Below are 17,815 nucleotides of genomic sequence, written 5' to 3' on the forward strand. Positions count from 1 at the left end.
TTTTTTCTAGGTTGAAGTAGATGAACACAAAACTTTTTTTTTTTTTTAATTTTAAGATAAACACAAACTTAAAGCTGTTTTATCCAATAAAAACAATAATAAAATAGTTTTAAAACCGTTGACAACTCGTCTAGGTCAATAAAGTGAGAAGGAGAATAATAAAACGATAAATTCCTTTCAAATAAAAAAAAATAAGAAAAAGAAAAACAATATTCAAATCAGAAATATAATTCTGGATTCCAAAAGATTAAAAAAAGGACCCATTTGACAATAATATTCTCATCTCATGTACTTATTTGTATAGAAAATAATAATATTAAAAACTAGAACGTAACGTAAGGGGAAAACAGAATATATACATTATATATAATGAAAATTGCGTCGTAGAATAAGAAGAAGATATGTCAACAGAATGAGGGCAACCAACAGGCATCCTTTTTTAATAAACACAGTAGACGCCAAGAAATGAGTTGAAGACTTAGAATACACGTCGTCCATTCATTCTCATATTGTTATTGTTGTTTACTATTATTTCATTATTATTACTACAAACTCTAACACCACAAAACGGATAACAGCCTTACTAGAAGACACACAACAAAAAAGAAACCTTAAGAAGATTAAGGGCATGGGACAGACCTCAAAAACGCAAAAGCAAGGCAGCATCATCAAAGGCCTGGTGAGGAACCGAACTACTAATACCGACTAACCAAAATGAAATCATCGTCATCGAGAACTTGTACATCTTTTACACCGACGAAATGCTCGCGTCCAATTTGCTCGACCAATTTCACAAACTCCTCCCTTTTTGCTTTTGGTAGAGGTACGTATGGTAGCCTAAATACAGGTCTCACGACACCGAGTTGAGCGAGGGCCGTGTTTAGGCCAATTGGGTTGGGTTCGCAGAACAACCAATCCATCAAAGGCAACAACTTTGCATTTAGGGAAGGGTTCTTCCCTTCAAACATGAGCTCCCTCATTAAACCAGGCACCAAGTTGCTAGTAACAGAAATAACTCCAGTTGCTCCATGATTCCACCTTGCATCGTGACATTGATCGTCGTTTCCACTCCAAATCACGATTCCTTGTTTGGTATACTGCTCGACACGATCGTTTCCTACACACTCTTTCACACCTGCAAGATTGGCACTTTCGGCTACAGTTTGAATGACATATGGGGGAATGTCTTGGCCTGTTCGTCCCGGTACATTGTATATAATAGTTGGGCCCATAGAAAGCACACAATTGAAATGTGAGATTAGTCCTTCAATGGAGGTTTTGCCATAATAAGGATTTATATGAAGAGCAGCATGCATCCCGACAGCAAATCCCTGCTCTGAAGCATGAATTGCTTCTCTTGTAGAGTTACTTCCAGTGTTGCCAATTACCTTGATTGATCCACCGAAACAGTTGACAGTGTGACCAATAAGCATTATGTGCTCATCCCAGCTCATCAACTGACCTTCACCAGTCGTGCCACCCACAATCACACCATCAGCTCCATTTTCAATCTGCCGATTCACCAAGGCATCATATGCTTCTAGATCAAATCTACCATCCGGAAGATAAGGTGTTTTAATGGCAGTTACAAGTCTGAGAGACTTGATATCATCTGCTATTGTCCTGAACATACGTAAAAGTTAGAGAAATTGAGCCAATCTAAGAATGCTTTATGATCCAGCGCATACACCAGCACTGAATCATAATAATAACTATTCTAGAGCCAGAAAAATAACCTAAGCATTATTGACATTAGTCAATCACATTGCTAGGTAGCTAGTCAAATCATACAGTAGTTGTTGTATTAAGAATGTTTACTATTGAGAATTCACGTCATATACAAATTCCCATGACAGTGTCTCAAAAGAAAAGGTGGGTGCCATGGGTAATAGATGCCTCGGAATAAGATAGAATTGTTATAAATTTAACTTGAACATTAAAAAGTCAAAATAAAATAAAAGGAGGGTATTAAATAAAAACAAATTGCTAAAAAAAGAAGGAGAGAGAAAGGAGAGGAATGAGAAGGAGATTTAGAAAAGCCTTACTTTTGGATGGGTATCTAATTTCCTTTGGCATGAGTATAAAGAAAGCACGTGAACCATTTATTCCCATGTCCCATCCCCTCTTCGAAACCATTTTTTTAATCTTGTACCAATCAAGGGCCTTGTTTGTTTATGACTTCTCCCTTCCATGTTCATTTCCATCCAACCCAAGGGCCCCTTAATTACTGAAGAGCAGTCAATTATCACCAAATATCTAATCGATTAAAAAAAAAAAAAGCTTGCAAACAAATATTTTTGTTACCTTCCACCCACCAGCTGAGGAAACTCGACTACTAACATGAACTGGAGAAAATAGAAAGCAACACTAAAACTTCCTAAACATTAGTTGTAAGTAAACCGATAAGAAGGCGAGAAACTACCAAATGCAAACAGCCCATGTGTGAGCACAATTATAAATACTATTTACAGACATTAACACGGCTCCTTAGGAGAAGGGAGGGTTCTCCCCACCTTAATATCCGCATTCCACAAGAGAGTGGCGGTTTAACATAGAAATAATTCGACAATTTAAATGTCTCACCTGTTCTTGACCTCCAAACTACGCATTGGGAGATGTAAATTGGGTAGAATAGCAGCCTGTGGAGATCTCCATCCGACAGTTCTCTTGGTACGTTGTCTGACAGAGTAACGAAGGAAGTAACATTAGCAAGTACATAACTGGACAAGTTTTGTTCAAACAGCCCTCCGTTCCCAATTGAACCATTCATTCACAATGAAGCAATTTGATATTCTACGTTAAATTTCATTTACACTTCAGAAAATTTAAAAACTAAGAAGATTGATCAAAATAGTCAGCATTCAAAAGATAACTTTAATTTATTTCCTTCTGTTTCCTTTTGAAGAAGTAAAGACAAACGACCAGACATTAAAATAATTTTATTATATGTATTGCTGGTATGTTTGTTGCGAAAATTACAAAGAGATGCGAAATACATGTAATGTTCATGAAGAGTAGAATCCCACAGCCACAGCTGATAACAGTCATCAGCAATGGAGTAACTTTGGTCAACAACAGTTGAAAACTTGATGACCAGTATGAATCATTCCGGGTAAATTATTCATGTCTCGATAATAAAATATGTCAAGCCAGCTACTAAAATTGCGTGTATGGATTTATTTCAAGTAAATCCAAAAAATTTAACGCGTTGTTTAATAATTAAACCGAAAATGGTAGGTATACCTTTTGTAGCTATCGTTGCAACTGGGACGGGGAAACTGAAGAGCATGTTCCCGCAAGCACGCGCCATAGCCTTTAACACTGGCCATCTTGAACAGCTAACCGAAAACAAAACTTCCACTGACAACGAAGCTTCTTCACGGACCAAAAAGCTGCCGGATTCGATGCCGGAAGAGAAAAAGACCGCCGAGGAAGATGCGTGGGAGAGCCCTGAAGTTAGAGAATGATGATGGCGATAATGGTGATTGCAGCGTTAGTCATGATAGTGGTCGAAATAGTTCCGGTGACGGTGCGTCGAAGGGAGCGGGCGGAGAAGTTCATGTGATTGACTTTGAATGGAGAAATGCTTTTTATTGGAGCAGAGGAAGAGCGATGGAGGCTTTGAAGTTTGGAGGGAGGATTCTAATGGAGGTGAGTCGAAAAGGCTGATCGATGGCTAGGGCTAGGGTTTGGAATCTTTTGGATGGGCTTTTGATTCTGGGTAAGAAACAAATGGGCTTTCGCTTGAGCTCGGCCCACTTTGAGATATTGGAATGGCCCAGTATCAGCCCATGTGTTTAAATTGAAAAATAGCCCAAACATTTTTAAATATCGAATGTGACTTTCTTGACGGGTAATTATTCCATTTTTGTTCCAATATATTATTGACATGTGACACAGAAATATATGTATAGTAATTCGTATTTGATTTTTTGGAATGTATGTAAAAACTACTTAATTTTACTTATTTGGTGAATGTAATTAATGTTGTGATATGTGCGAGTTGATGTCTTGTACAACTTATATTTATTAGATCGATGATATTAAGGACAATGTCATAGTGGTATGGTTTCCTACATCGTACTCATAAGTATCACATCTAGTAATATACAATTTCAAAATAGATTACATTGGTTTAAGAGTCTCCCTATCCCACGGTATATGGCTTAAGAGATGTTTGAACGGTCTTAACGCTATGACTAGTTATCAATTAATGTGTTCGGGTAAGCAACAAATCAAGATGAATATAATATGTCATAGGTTATTCAATATGAGATAATTGTCGGTTAGTGAATACCCACAAACTACTACATTTAGTATGGGTGGGAGGCAATCCTAATATGGGCTCAAGATACTCCCGATGTGTATACATAGTAAATTTGTTAAGCTAGTTGTATTTTCTGTATGTATGCATGAAATTGGGTCGTCAAAAGCAACGTTGAAGAAAAAAAACCTCAAAACTATTAGAAGTGGTACAAAAAACTGAAAAAACCAAGCCAGTCTAAAGCAATTGAATGGTTTGAATTGGTTTTTAAGTGTGAAACTGGACTTATTGATTTGCATATAAAGAAAGTCAAAATGTATCGGTTTAGATTTTTTTGTTGAAAAAACTAATGTAGAGTGAACCAAACTAAATGGTATATATATACCCTTAAAAACGCATTATCCATTGTGAAATCTGTTTATATTATAATTATTATGCCACGTGTATATTAATTGTTTTAAAAAAATATTACTTATTTTGTGGCGTGCATACTTTTTATTGTTTATATAAATATAAATAATGTGGAATTACAATTTATGAAGAAATAAATAGATCAAAATTTAATTTAAAGCTAGAAAAAGGATAAATTCAAAACAAAATGAAAATTAAGAATAAAATTTTGGAAGAAAGAAAAGGAAATATACATTTTTTAAAATAGTAAAATATTAAAAATACTCACAAAATATATTAAAATTCATTAAATTTACTATAGCATTTTTTTTTTCAATATAGTAAAATTCATTAAATCGAAAAATAAAATGTAATAAATCGAAAAAAACAAACAAATAATAAATTGATATAAATAAATCTAATTAATTACTTTCGTCATTCAATCAACTTTGGTTTGGATTTATAACACGTGAAACTAATTGATTTAGTTAAACTCTAAAACCAACAAAACCGACAGATTATCACCTAGAACAAACAATAACTAAACCATTCTTTTAGAACTTGGAAAAAAGCATTGATGTTTAATTTTGAAATTCTATACGAAAGGGTATCGAGTCAAAAAGGCCCAAATCTAACATCATAATCCTTCGCCATATAAAGAAAACCTCATTTCATGATTAATACCTTTTACGGTCCCCTATTTCTTCTGCATATTTATTTATTATGTATTATTTTCATTTATTTAAAACTAAGACACAATCATTAGCCACAAAGACAGAGTAGAAATTAACAACCAAACAAATAAATTATTTAGGGTTAAATTATTGAAAAATCTGTAAAAAATAGCAAAATGGATAAAAAAGTGTTCGTATGTTTTTTTTCCTTGAGAAAACTCTTAAATTATTTGTTATTGTACTTTTAATAATCAACAAATCTTAATTTTCACAATGCCATTTATATCGAAATTAGTCAAAGTAAGAAAATATCATTTCAATAATTAGGTCTTAGTCTAATTTATATTTAATTTCTTAGTTTCAAAACTGTGTGTTTTATCAATAAAATTTAAGTGTAATTTATTTTTATTTTTTAATAATAATAAAACGTAGATTTTAATAATAGGTATAAACAATGTAAATGGTCATCCACTAAAATAGTTGAAATAAAAATATAAATCTTTAACCTTAGAAATTAAATTTAAACAAAATCCAGCAATTCATAGATAAAAAATATAACATTTTTAAGTTTAGAAACTAAATAAAATAAACTCAATATTTAGAAATTTAAGAACAAAATATAACCTAATGTTTAAAATATGCATAGAAAGGTTTATAAATAATATTCTTTAGGGAAGAAAAGGGCAATAAATACTAATAAAGAGTTTTATTAAGATTGATAAAAATAAAATTTATTAGGAAGTGGAAATATTTTTGTAATTTTTTTACGGTTTCCTTTGAATTAAGTAACCAAATTCAAATAAATTTCAAAATTAAGACGAAAATGATATTAAACGAAATTACTTTTGCCGCGAAATCGATACCTTTTGTTTTATTCCATTAAAGGTTATTTCATTTTCTATCTGTAGAAATAATCGACACAAAGGGTCGCTGTGAAAACCGTCGGCGATATTTAAGAGTGGTCGCCGACGTGGGGGCGTTTTCGCCGCAGCGCGGTTTCCTCTCCGACGAGGCTGTTTCACATCGTGATTGATTTTCTCTCATTTTCTTCTTCGTAGGACCTACCGATCTGCGACCACCTCTGTCTCCTTCTCACTTCGTTGGGCTCCACTCCTTTCTCCATCATTTCGCAGTGTAATCAAGCCAGCAAGCACAAGCAAACGCTTTCTCTTTTGTCCCATAACTACTGGTTTTTTTCACTCGTTTTCACTGTCTGCTTGTACCAAGCAGCTTCAGAAAGCTAACCAGGACCATACGCCTTTGAATCCTCTGTCGACGGTGATTTTTCTGTTGTTTATGTTCGGATTTTATGGCTTCCAATGGTGCTTATCGGAACGGTGGGTCTCAGAGAGGTTCATTTAAGGCGGATCGGCCACCGCATGCTGGTTCTAACCTCAGGACTTCATCATTTAAGGCTAGGCCTTCTATTCGCCGGTCTACTTCAGGGTCTTTTGGTTCAAATGCAAATAAGGATGGGGATGGAGGTATGAGTATCTGACTATGTATCCTTGTTTTGATTTTGAAATTTTGACTTGCGAAATCTTTTAGATAGAGAGCTGATTTGTTGTGCTCATTTTCGTTGCTATTAGTTTTCCTTTTTTTCAGTCGAGTGTTCTGTAATTACAATCTAGAGTTGCTTTGACTACAGCATTTTCTTCACAGCGGTTCGATCTACGAGTTATTTTTTTTTATCCCTCTTGAATGTTGTTTATTTATCATATTTCGAAGTACGATTGTGGGTTTATGCATCCTTGTTTAATAAATCGAGATTGGTGCAGTTCTGATATTGGTGCATTCAGTGCGTTAGGATGAACTAGTAGGAGGATATTTGGAAATGGACCTCGAACTTTTAGTGTTTTTCTCAATAGAAATTATTTTTGCCATTTTCTCTCCTTCTTTTCCGTATGTGGCGTGCAATGACCAAGCCTCGGTTATTTTCTTCCATGTTTTATATGATTTGGTCAGTGCCAGGAAGAGTTCGTGTGGCTGTTAGATTACGTCCCCGAAATGGAGAAGAGCAGGTTGCAGATGCAGATTTTGCAGATTGCGTGGAACTGCAGCCAGAGGTAAATATTAAGTTATTATTGTTATTTTTGTTCCATTCAAACTCCGACAGAATTGCTTCTCGCTCAGCTCTTATCTTTTATGATCTAGATTAATTTCCACTGGCCGATCTTTTAGATGCAAATGTGTTTCTTAGCAGTCTTGTCGTGGTTGTAGATTAAGGATCATTCAATCGTCCTCACCAGCTCATAGTTTGAATAACTAAATCTGGAAAACCAACTTAAATTTGCTTATAATTTCTGTGCACTGATATTGAAATTTTTATCACACCATCTTAAGCAGAAGAACAGAGCAAATGGTATCAGGAGATTAGAAAAAACATGTTACTTGCGTGCTTAATTGAAGTAATTACATCTCTCAAGAATGGAAGACAATGAAGATTTACTTACTATTAGTGCTTAATCCGAGAATTGTTAGATTATTTAGAAGTTTTCCCTGGGCCAACAACAACAATGCATTGACATTGGATTCTGAAATATTGGAAATCAATTTAATTAATGGTGATGGAAATAGAAAACATAGGAAATCACCTCCCCACAATTAATGGCCAAATTCAATTGAACTTTCTTTTCATATTATGACATTCAATTTTGACCTAATTTTGTTACTTCATGGCAGCTTAAAAGATTGAAACTTCGAAAGAACAATTGGGATTCTGACACGTATGAATTCGATGAGGTGCTTACTGAATCTGCATCACAGAAGCGAGTGTATGAAGTGGTTGCAAAGCCAGTAGTGGAGGTGCGTATTGTGATATTATTTAGTTATGTGAGTGGGACCCAGATATATGTCATGCCAAAAAGTAGCAATTTTTATCATTCATCTAGTCTACTGGATTACGATTGAACGTTTCTCATTAAAGAAAAGAATTCATTGGGTAGACTGTATGATAATGTATGACTCACACTAGCATGGCATATTTTTACCTTCTTGTTGCAGAAGATTTTATTTTATTTAGTTTTCTTCTGATGGTGACAATCTGCTTCATTTTTTAGAGTGTTTTAGATGGTTATAATGGTACCGTGATGGCTTATGGCCAGACTGGTACGGGGAAGACATTTACGCTTGGACGACTGGGAGATGAAGATACTGCCAATCGTGGCATTATGGTCCGTGCAATGGAGGACATTTTATCCGATGTATCACCTGAAACCGATTCAGTTTCAGTTTCTTACCTACAGGTGTTAATCAACTGAAAAACATATGACATGTATTGGTTGTTTATGCTGTTTAACACTAATGGTTCTCTGGATTTGTATTTCCTTCATACTTTTTTGTAGCTCCAGATTTTTAATTTATGCAAGTCTTTCAGTACATTGCAAACAACTTACTGTCTTATGTTCTTGCTTCTGCTGTTTAGCTTTACATGGAGACTCTACAAGATTTGCTTGATCCAGCAAATGATAATATCCCATTTGTGGAAGATCCGAAAACTGGTGATGTTTCTGTACCCGGGGCAACTGTAGTAGAAATCAGGAATCAAAGCAGTTTTCTAGAGCTACTACGTCTGGGGGAGGCCCACCGATTTGCTGCCAATACAAAGTTGAATACTGAATCTTCCCGTAGCCATGCAATTCTGATGGTGAATAATTGGCATCTTACTGTTTGTATATCCTTATGTGCCTGTAAATTTAATATTTCATGATATACAACCTACTTATCAGGAAAGAGACTTTTGTGGGATCTTGATAATTCAAATTATATCAACGCTGTAGTGCAGGTACACGTTAAAAGATCCGTTGTGAGAGAAGATGTTCTTTCGGGCGAAGAGGGTGAGCCTTTAGAGTTGGGAAGACCTTTCAGGCCAGTTATTCGAAAGAGCAAGCTGGTCGTAGTGGATTTGGCAGGATCAGAGCGTATTCACAAGTCAGGTATGTTCCACTTTCATCTCCAGGGACAGTAACAGATTATATGCTGAAATCTTGCTTTGGTTTACTTTTGTTGGCGGAGATGATGCCCTAATAATAATCTTCAGTTAGCAGCGTGGTTGAAATAAATATCAGGTGTTGCTATTGATTATTATTATTTCATTTATTTATTTTATAAGAAATGGTTTACTATATGATCAAAAGGGGAGAGTTGCTCTTGTTTATTATTTACCATTAAGGATGTTTCTAATGGACAAAATAGGTCGTCATCTGCAGCAGTAAAGGAAAAGAAAAAGAGGAGAAAAGAAAGAACAACAATCTTGTTCTTTAAGCATGATCGGTGTAGAAATGGATAACTATTATCTTTGGGGGAGAGACTAAAGACTAAAGAGTACCATAGTTGGCTCAATTTATCGTTTTGGATTTTAATTTTATGAACAATTTACTTCAATGAATTTGTTTGATTTATATTCAATGTTTTTAACTAATATGTGGAATGATTCGTTCTTTTGAAAATCACCATGGGTTGGCCTAGTAGTCAATAAGGGTGATTGGAATACTAAAAGGGCTTAGAGGGAATGGATTCAAGCAATAATGGGGTTCAATTTTTTTTTTTTTTTTTTTTTGTGTTTTGTGTTTTATCATTTGTGTGTGTGTGTTTTTTTAAATGAAAAAACTTTGACCTTCCTAGAAAAAAGGAAAGAAGACAAATGGCATAGACAAAGGCCTAAAAAAAGGTTCATACTTCAAAAAATAATGTATCATTTTTTCTTTTGAAATGTGCTCATCTCCGATCCTTTTCTTGCAGGGAGTGAGGGGCATCTGTTGGACGAAGCCAAGTCTATAAATCTATCCCTTAGTGCTCTAGGAAAGTGCATAAATGCTTTGGCAGAAAATAGTGCTCATGTTCCAATTCGAGATTCCAAACTTACAAGATTGCTCAGAGATTCATTTGGAGGTAAGACTTACAGGTCACTGGTTTCTATTTGCTCTATTGTAGTAATTTTTGACTCAATACTGATAAGGAATGGATTTGGTCAATAAATGAAGGTATAGAGGAAATCGGAAAAGATATCTAATCCTAGCATTCTTATATATACCATTAAAAAAAGGAAGTGGGACTGTGATGGAGATCGGTATTGGAATATCAAGAATGATATTTATTGATGATTTGTAAGGATAAAATTCACAGTAAAATATAGTTTCCTATCAGTTCCTTTGGGTAGTTTGTTTCCAAGGTATTAACATGGGCCACTGTGAATGAATGAAGCAAAATTTTATCAATTTTGTTGGGGTACTTGTCGCTTTCTTCTCCTGGGTCCTAAACAGTGATCTGAATTCAATATTCTGATTATAGTTTCTTTAGTGGACAGATTATGCTATCACAGATTTTGTCAGTTGTTATGATGATGCTTTTAAGAGCTTTTATAGACATTTTTTGCAGATAGCTTCAGTGCTCCTATTTTAGTTGCAATTTTTTATACATGCATTAACCTTAGTGGATGTGGAAGTCGTAGTCTTTTTACCATGGAAATTTTTTTGCCAGATTGTTTTCTCCTACTGCCCATCCTCTTTTAAGGTTATTATTTATGTAAAACAGGTTCAGCAAGAACTTCTCTGATTGTGACAATTGGTCCATCTCCACGCCATCGAGGAGAGACTTCAAGTACTATTTTGTTCGGCCAAAGGGTGATGCTCTTGAGTTTTCTTAGTTAACAATGGATTTCAGTTTACAGACTATTTTTTTTCAGTGTTGCATGTTGTTGGAGTATGATCGGCGTTTACATCTCCTTTCATCTGTTCCTATATTCATTATGTAAAAAATCTATTCTTACTATTTAGATGAAATAATCTTAATTGCCCTTTCTGTTACAGGCTATGAAGGTGGAAAATATGTTGAAAATAAAAGAGGAATTTGATTATAAAAGTTTGTCTAGGAAGCTTGAAGTACAGGTGGACAAACTGATTGCTGAAAATGAAAGACAACAGAAAGCTTTTGAAGATGAAATTGAAAAGATACATCTAGAAGCTCAAAACCGCATATCTGAGGCTGAAAGAAATTTTGGTGATGCTTTAGAGGTATATAATTTCTCATAGTAGCTTTATCTATCATGTTGCATAACTTTTCAACTATTTTGTTGGAAAATCAATTCAATGTAACATTTCACAGTAAAGGTTGCTGATGCTTTGTGCATCTTGTGCCTAGGCTCCAGAGGGCCCTTGTACCTTGGACATTTAAAAGCACTGGCTTAGGACAATATCTATTCCTTATTTTTATTTTTTGCTTCTCGAAACATTTTTCAACAAGCATTCTGATATATGTTAATAGAATCTTACATAAGTTCTCTTCTATCTCTGACAATTGTTTGTTTCATTTTTTTCCTGGCTTCATGGGGAGAGGAGGGCATTTAGCACAACTTCTTGTTGTTTTAAATAATTTATTGTCTTCTGTAGAAGGAAAGTAAAAAATGCCAGTTAGATTATATGGAGACTGTCAAGAAATTGGAAGAGAAGTTGGTCTTGAACCAGCCAAAGATTCATAATGACGATTCTATCTGCAGCAAATCCAGTGGACAGGTAAAAATATCTATTTCTTGCAGTAGTCTTCACCAGGAGCCTTTTACTGATCGTTGATGATTGATGTTCTTCAACATGGTTACATGAATCTAAACATTTTTATCATGTGTCTGCTTAAATTGGTTGTTTTTATATGTTCAAGTCCCGTTTTATCCCAATGCCTGAATGTTGTACAATTCTCCAAGTCTTTGTCAAATTTCTTGGACCGTCCTTTAAAATTCTATTATTTTTTTTCCAACCAAGTCAACCACAGAATAACTGTTGAGGCACTCTCAAAGCACATCACTGGATGGGCCATTAAAATTTTAATAGTTGTTATGCTGCCACGTGCAAATCTACTGCTGTAATTGATATCCACCACTTTCAGGCTTTCCGTATTCTGAATTTGAATTGTTTGAAATATTACATTACTATTTATGTGACTCCATGCACTGTTTTTGTTGATGATGGAGACTACAAATTGTCTCTTTGGGTTAAGGATGCTTATCTGACTTTCAAGCAATGGTTTTGGAGGATTATGTAGGGGGGCTTTATTTCTGCTGCTGAAGAAGTTGAAGTGAAAAAGATGCTTGAAAATGAAGTAAACCTGCGAAAGGCGGCTGAAGAGGAGGTCAACAGGCTTAGACATCAGCTCGAGCTGTACAGGGAGCCAAATGTGTGTAGTCATCTGATAAATGGATTAATTCAATAGTAATGTTCGATTTGTCAATATCTATGCGGCATTGGCAACTGAATGTGCTTTATGGTGACAGGTAGGTGAAGAATCTGATATTGTAAAACTAACTAAAGTTTTGGAGGACGAGGCTCGTCAGAAAAAGAAACTTGAAGAAGAAGTAATAATATTACAGAGCCAATTGTTACAACTGACCCTTGAAGCTGAGCAGGTTCGGGTTACACACAAAATAATGTTACCGAGCCAATAATTTGGAAGTATTTTAAGTTCCTTAGCTGCGTAAAACAGCACGATATTGATTGTATACTTCATTTGATTGAAAGATTTTGAGTTCTAGAATCACTGAGTCGCTAGGATTAGATAGGGTAGTAGTCTCATTCTTTGACCTATTGCACCGGAAGATCAAATTAGAGTGGGGGTGGGGAGTCTAGGCAACCACTTAAAGAAAGATGTGCGTGTGCTGATGGGATCATAATTTCTAAACCAATGGTTTTGGTGCTTGCACGCAGATGAGGAAGTGTCTTGATAGGAGTGGAGCTGATAATGGATTTCCCGCTTATGATACTCCCATGTCTCCATTTAGACATTCTCAACCCAAAGAAACAAGGAGCGGTCACAAGCCACAAGTTGCCACTCTTTTTGAACAAGGTAAACAAGAATTAGGAATTTAGTGTGGCACTGTCGTAATTCTGATCCCTTATTTATTTATTTATTTTTCATATGTTCTCTGTTATTTTTTTGCCTCCTTGGCAGTTGGTCTGCAGAAAATTTTGTCCTTGCTGGACTCCGAAGATGCCAATGCACGAATTCATGCCGTTAAAGTATTAGCCAATCTTGCTGCCGAAGGCAAGTTTTGCTCTTAAGGATGTTTATTACATTTTCACCATGTTCCTTACTTTTTATCCATAAATGATGTCAATATATGGATCCGTTTCTTATTAAGATGGATTTTATAGATAATAGGTTTCTGTTTTCTGTGCTCTACAAAATGATACTACTGTCTCTTCTAATCAATGCACTACTTTATTTCCAAGTTTTATGGTAAGTTTTGACTTTGTGGCAAACAGAGTCAAACCAGAAGAGGATTGTCGAGGCGGGTGGTCTTATTTCGTTACTGATGCTTCTTAGAAGCTATGAGGATGAAACGGTTAGAAGAGTAGCAGCTGGTGCAATTGCCAACCTGGCTATGAATGGTAAACGTTCATTGACATTTTTTGGCTACCGACAGCATCTTATTAACTGTGTGTTGCATCCTCCTTTTTGGTTTATTTGATTTGATATATTTATATATTATCTTTTCTACAAAACAGAAGCGAATCAAGAACGAATAATGGCTGAAGGGGGAATTAGTCTACTGTCATTAACTGCCAACGCTGCCGAGGATCCACAGACTTTGCGTATGGTTGCTGGAGCCATTGCTAATTTATGTGGAAATGGTATGAAAATAGAATTCATCTCTTGGCAGTTCCTATCACTGAGTTGCATTATGAAATTATTTACCACAACATCGGACTTGTATTTCCTCTAGTGGCTGATAGAGGCAGATCAATGATTATCTATTGGTCTATAGCCTTCCATATATTGAGATTATTTAAATAATATCTTCTTAATTTGAAATTAAAATAGAAATTATCTCCAAAATATATCGGTTTAGAGAGATGTTAGTTTGATGTATATTTCCCCTTAAGTTTTTTACTTGAGATATTATCTGTCTGTTGATTTCAGGCTTATGGATATCATATCATATTAGTTACCATGTTTTGGTCTCTCTAAATCTTACCAGAAAAACTACAGTCCAAACTGAGATCCGAAGGTGGTTTAAAAGCCTTGCTGGGAATGGTGCGATGTGGACATCCAGATGTCCTTTCTCAAGTTGCCCGTGGAGTAGCAAACTTTGCAAAATGCGAGTCCCGAGCAGCTAGTCATGGTAAATGCCCAATTTTGATAACGATTTTGTTACAATTTAGTTGTCAAAGCTAATGAACAATCGCAAGTCCGATTAATTGCTCTTTCTTGCAGAAACGAACAATGGTAGATCTCTTTTGATAGAAGATGGAGCACTACCTTGGATCATACAAAATGCAAATAACGAAGTGGCACCCATCCGTCGCCATATCGAGTTAGCTCTATGCCATATAGCACAACATGGTTAGTCAGTTAGTCTTTTATAAGTCATCTGCTATATCAAATCTGAAATCCACTTCTAATTTTCCATTAAACTTCCAAATTTCTAGAAATAAATGCAAAGGAGATGATTCGTGGAGGTGCACTTTGGGAATTAATTCGCATATCTCGAGATTGTTCCCGAGAGGACATAAGGAATCTTGCTCGTCGAACACTGACTTCCAGTCCTGTGTTTCGATCAGAAATGCGAAGGCTGAGAATTGAATTCTAAGTTTCTGCCACTAAAGACATCTTGGGATCTCTTTCCAACCTCATCCTCGGGCTTCGGATGGAAGAACTTCCTACTCTCACGAACGCATCTCAATCTCTCACGAGCCTTCGTGCTAAATGAAAAGAAAAGGCACAGGTAAGTTGAACTCAATTCTCATTACTTTTTTAGGCAAAGGCTGTTGATGCTTAATCCTGCAGGGGTTAAACCTCCTTTTTCATTAAGCGTTAAAAAAGCGCCTTTAGTTGGAATGGTTGGGACAAAACTATGGGAATAGGAGAAAGAAAAGGGGAAGACAAAGAGAGAGCAAAAGTTTTGTAGAGTGAGAGTCCCAAGAGCTCCCTTAAACTGGGACCCACTTAGTATTGGTAATTTAGATCGAATATTTGTATAAAAAAAATTGATCTGAAATGCAAGCTGTTTACATTTCTTTCTTTCTTTCTTCTTTTTTTCTTTATCCCGGCAGTTTTTGTTCCTTTTTTCCCTTCAACCACTGCCAATCCCCAAACTGGGAATTTCCTTGAAAACATTTTCAAGGGTAATCAATTATTATCATTATTGTTATTATTTTATGCTATGTCTATCTCATCAAACTGATTATGAAAATCTTTTTTAATTGTTAATTTATTTATTTGATGCATTATCAGCAATCTCTTTCAATTTTGTAATTTAAAACCAGCAGAACACTTGGACACCACACTAGGAAGCACGATAGACTGAAAAGTCGAGTCGACTGAATCGAAGGTATTCAGTTCTGTTGGTTGGAGGTAAAGACTAGTTTGGTCATTGCGGTTTGGGAAAAAAAATACCAACTGACAACATTTTAAAAAATTTCGAAGTTTACTGACCAATAAATTTAAACATTTATTAAACCGATCATAGTCAGTTCAGTGACACAGTTTGGTTGAAAAATTGATTCCGATTGACCGATGCTGATAGCCAAGGTAAGGAATCGTGACGAATTTGTGCACGATTTTCGTAAAGAAGTGCATGGATGGGTAGATAGGGTATGTAGCTTATCTACTTATAATTTGTATGTGGAGTTTGTGTGATATTTGATCCGAGAGAGATATCTTATGGTTGTTTCAAGGAAAGTATGTAATAAAGTTGAAGAAACTTATAGGTGGAGCCTTTTGAAGTAATATTTATTATTTATGAGTAATGTCTATTTATGAGACTTACCTTTTATAAAATATACCTTCCATTTTTGGCCCTACATTTTTTAATGGTATTAAATCATGCTCCTGTTAGCATGGTAGCTTGAACACATACTTAAATCTACACTAATTTAAAAAAAAAAAAAAAACTAGGCAAGGATCACAATGACTTGGAAATTTAGGGCTGAATTTGATATTTCAAGAACTAGAGCACATTTTCATTTGGGAAAAGTTGAAAAAATAGCAGTGCAAGTAAATTATCACATCTTTACATATCAAATTCAATGCTCCATTACTAGAAGTTATATTTTTTTTTTTTCTAAATGAATATAGTTAAAAAGGTTTTGAGGTTTGGATATTTCTAACTCAATGAGTTAAAGAGAAGCTTCATGCACACCTTTTGTTTTGGTGTAAGCTAATGGTTCCTTCTTGGAACAAGAGCAACAGAAAGTTCAAAAGTAAGATAATTGCATGTAGTCTACTGAGAATCTTCAAATATATATATATATATATATATATATATATATATATATATATATATATAACTAAATACAAATATAACAAAAATGATCAACAATGAACCTTGTCATTCACAGATTCGCTTGCTGGTTATGGAACTTACTGTTAATAGTCCTCTGTAAAAGATATGATATATCAGTGATAGACTTTGAAGAATTAGGTCCAATTTTTTCTATATCTACAAATTTATTTAATTTGGATCTAAATACTATATTTGCAACCGTTTTTTAAACTTTCACTTCTTGTATTAGTAAATTTCAGTGGGTTAAAACACATGTATTTGATTAAAAGATTAGACTACATGTGCAAAAAAGTTCTGTTATTAACTCAAATGTAACAAACATATTAAATTCATTTTTCACATAAAGTAAATTTTAAATTCTAAATTCATTTTTCACATAAAGTAAATTTTAAATTCTAAATTAGACCTTGCTTTTACTAGTGTATTAGTATGGTTTTATGTTTCTGTTGTGGTGAATAAAATTAATGAACCTAAAAGTAGCTAGGGTTTTATGCATTAGTATGATTTTATGTATTACACAAATTAGAGAAATTAAAATGAGTACCGTTGATCGATTAACATAAACTATGTACTATTGATTGCATAATCAAAAGTTCCATTTTCCCTTCTCCAAAATTTAACTCATAATAACACGAAACTAAAAAAAAAACCTCAAATCCAATAATGAAAGAATCATACACTAACACAATCAATTATCTAAAAGAACACCAATAGGCCAAACCACCCATGGGAAAGCCATCAACATAGCAAGTGACAATTAACACTTAAAACATAGTCTCAACTCAAGGAAGGTTTTCTAAAAAACTATTATTGAGATATCAAAAAGAATTGTGTGTTTTCTCATACTTTCTTTTTTTAAAAAAAGCTCATGTTTTCTCATAGAATAATTAAGGGAAAAAAAAAGGTATTGAAACTTTAATGCAACTCCCTATATTTATCATTATTCCATATACTTTGTATCTATATTAAATAATAGGTTTATGGCCAAGTTGGAGAAGAAACATTGACCAAACCCTCATATGGCCGAATAATGATAAATATAGGGAGTTGCATTATATATATATTCAAAGGAATATCTTGGGTAATGGTAAGGGAATTCCATTATCAATGAGGAAATTAAAAGACCTAAAAGTAGCTAGGGTTTCATGTTTCCTAATTTGGACAAAATATTCTCTCTCCCAAAAACAAAATATATAGAAAAAGAGAAAGATCAAT

General features: G+C 34.5%; 2 protein-coding genes across 2 annotated transcripts; one reads left to right on the plus strand and one right to left on the minus strand.

Annotated features, from left to right (window-relative positions):
- Window positions 1-413: 413 nt before the first annotated feature.
- LOC103483341 (4-hydroxy-tetrahydrodipicolinate synthase, chloroplastic-like) lies at window positions 414-3,667 on the minus strand. Its single transcript, XM_008439924.3, has 3 exons — window positions 3,244-3,667; window positions 2,584-2,679; window positions 414-1,623 (listed from the first exon to the last, which is right to left on the minus strand). Exons 1-3 carry the CDS (start codon window positions 3,327-3,329, stop codon window positions 696-698), a joined length of 1,110 nt encoding a protein of 369 aa, XP_008438146.1. The 5' UTR covers window positions 3,330-3,667; the 3' UTR covers window positions 414-695.
- Window positions 3,668-6,234: 2,567 nt separating this feature from the next.
- On the plus strand, window positions 6,235-15,472 carry LOC103483343 (kinesin-like protein KIN-UB). Its single transcript, XM_008439925.3, has 19 exons — window positions 6,235-6,812; window positions 7,294-7,394; window positions 8,011-8,133; window positions 8,388-8,573; window positions 8,753-8,974; window positions 9,113-9,263; window positions 10,069-10,218; window positions 10,861-10,949; window positions 11,136-11,339; window positions 11,715-11,837; window positions 12,361-12,492; window positions 12,590-12,721; window positions 13,020-13,158; window positions 13,264-13,356; window positions 13,578-13,703; window positions 13,821-13,946; window positions 14,294-14,437; window positions 14,530-14,658; window positions 14,745-15,472. Exons 1-19 carry the CDS (start codon window positions 6,638-6,640, stop codon window positions 14,903-14,905), a joined length of 2,706 nt encoding a protein of 901 aa, XP_008438147.2. The 5' UTR covers window positions 6,235-6,637; the 3' UTR covers window positions 14,906-15,472.
- The last annotated feature ends 2,343 nt before the right edge of the window (window positions 15,473-17,815 follow it).

The sequence above is a fragment of the Cucumis melo genome, chromosome 6, assembly GCF_025177605.1.
Source record: "Cucumis melo cultivar AY chromosome 6, USDA_Cmelo_AY_1.0, whole genome shotgun sequence".
Classification (NCBI taxonomy): domain Eukaryota; kingdom Viridiplantae; phylum Streptophyta; class Magnoliopsida; order Cucurbitales; family Cucurbitaceae; genus Cucumis; species Cucumis melo.

Coding starts and splice junctions, on each gene's coding strand:
- LOC103483341 (XM_008439924.3), bottom strand. CDS start 3,329: ATGGCCAGTGTTAAAGGCTATGGCGCGTGCTTGCGGGAACATGCTCTT. Junction 2,680..3,243: donor TGCAACGATAGCTACAAAAG/GTATACCTACCA, acceptor TTACTCTGTCAG/ACAACGTACCAAGAGAACTG. Junction 1,624..2,583: donor AGTTTGGAGGTCAAGAACAG/GTGAGACATTTA, acceptor ACGTATGTTCAG/GACAATAGCAGATGATATCA.
- LOC103483343 (XM_008439925.3), top strand. CDS start 6,638: ATGGCTTCCAATGGTGCTTATCGGAACGGTGGGTCTCAGAGAGGTTCA. Junction 9,264..10,068: donor AGAGCGTATTCACAAGTCAG/GTATGTTCCACT, acceptor CTTTTCTTGCAG/GGAGTGAGGGGCATCTGTTG. Junction 11,340..11,714: donor ATTTTGGTGATGCTTTAGAG/GTATATAATTTC, acceptor TGTCTTCTGTAG/AAGGAAAGTAAAAAATGCCA.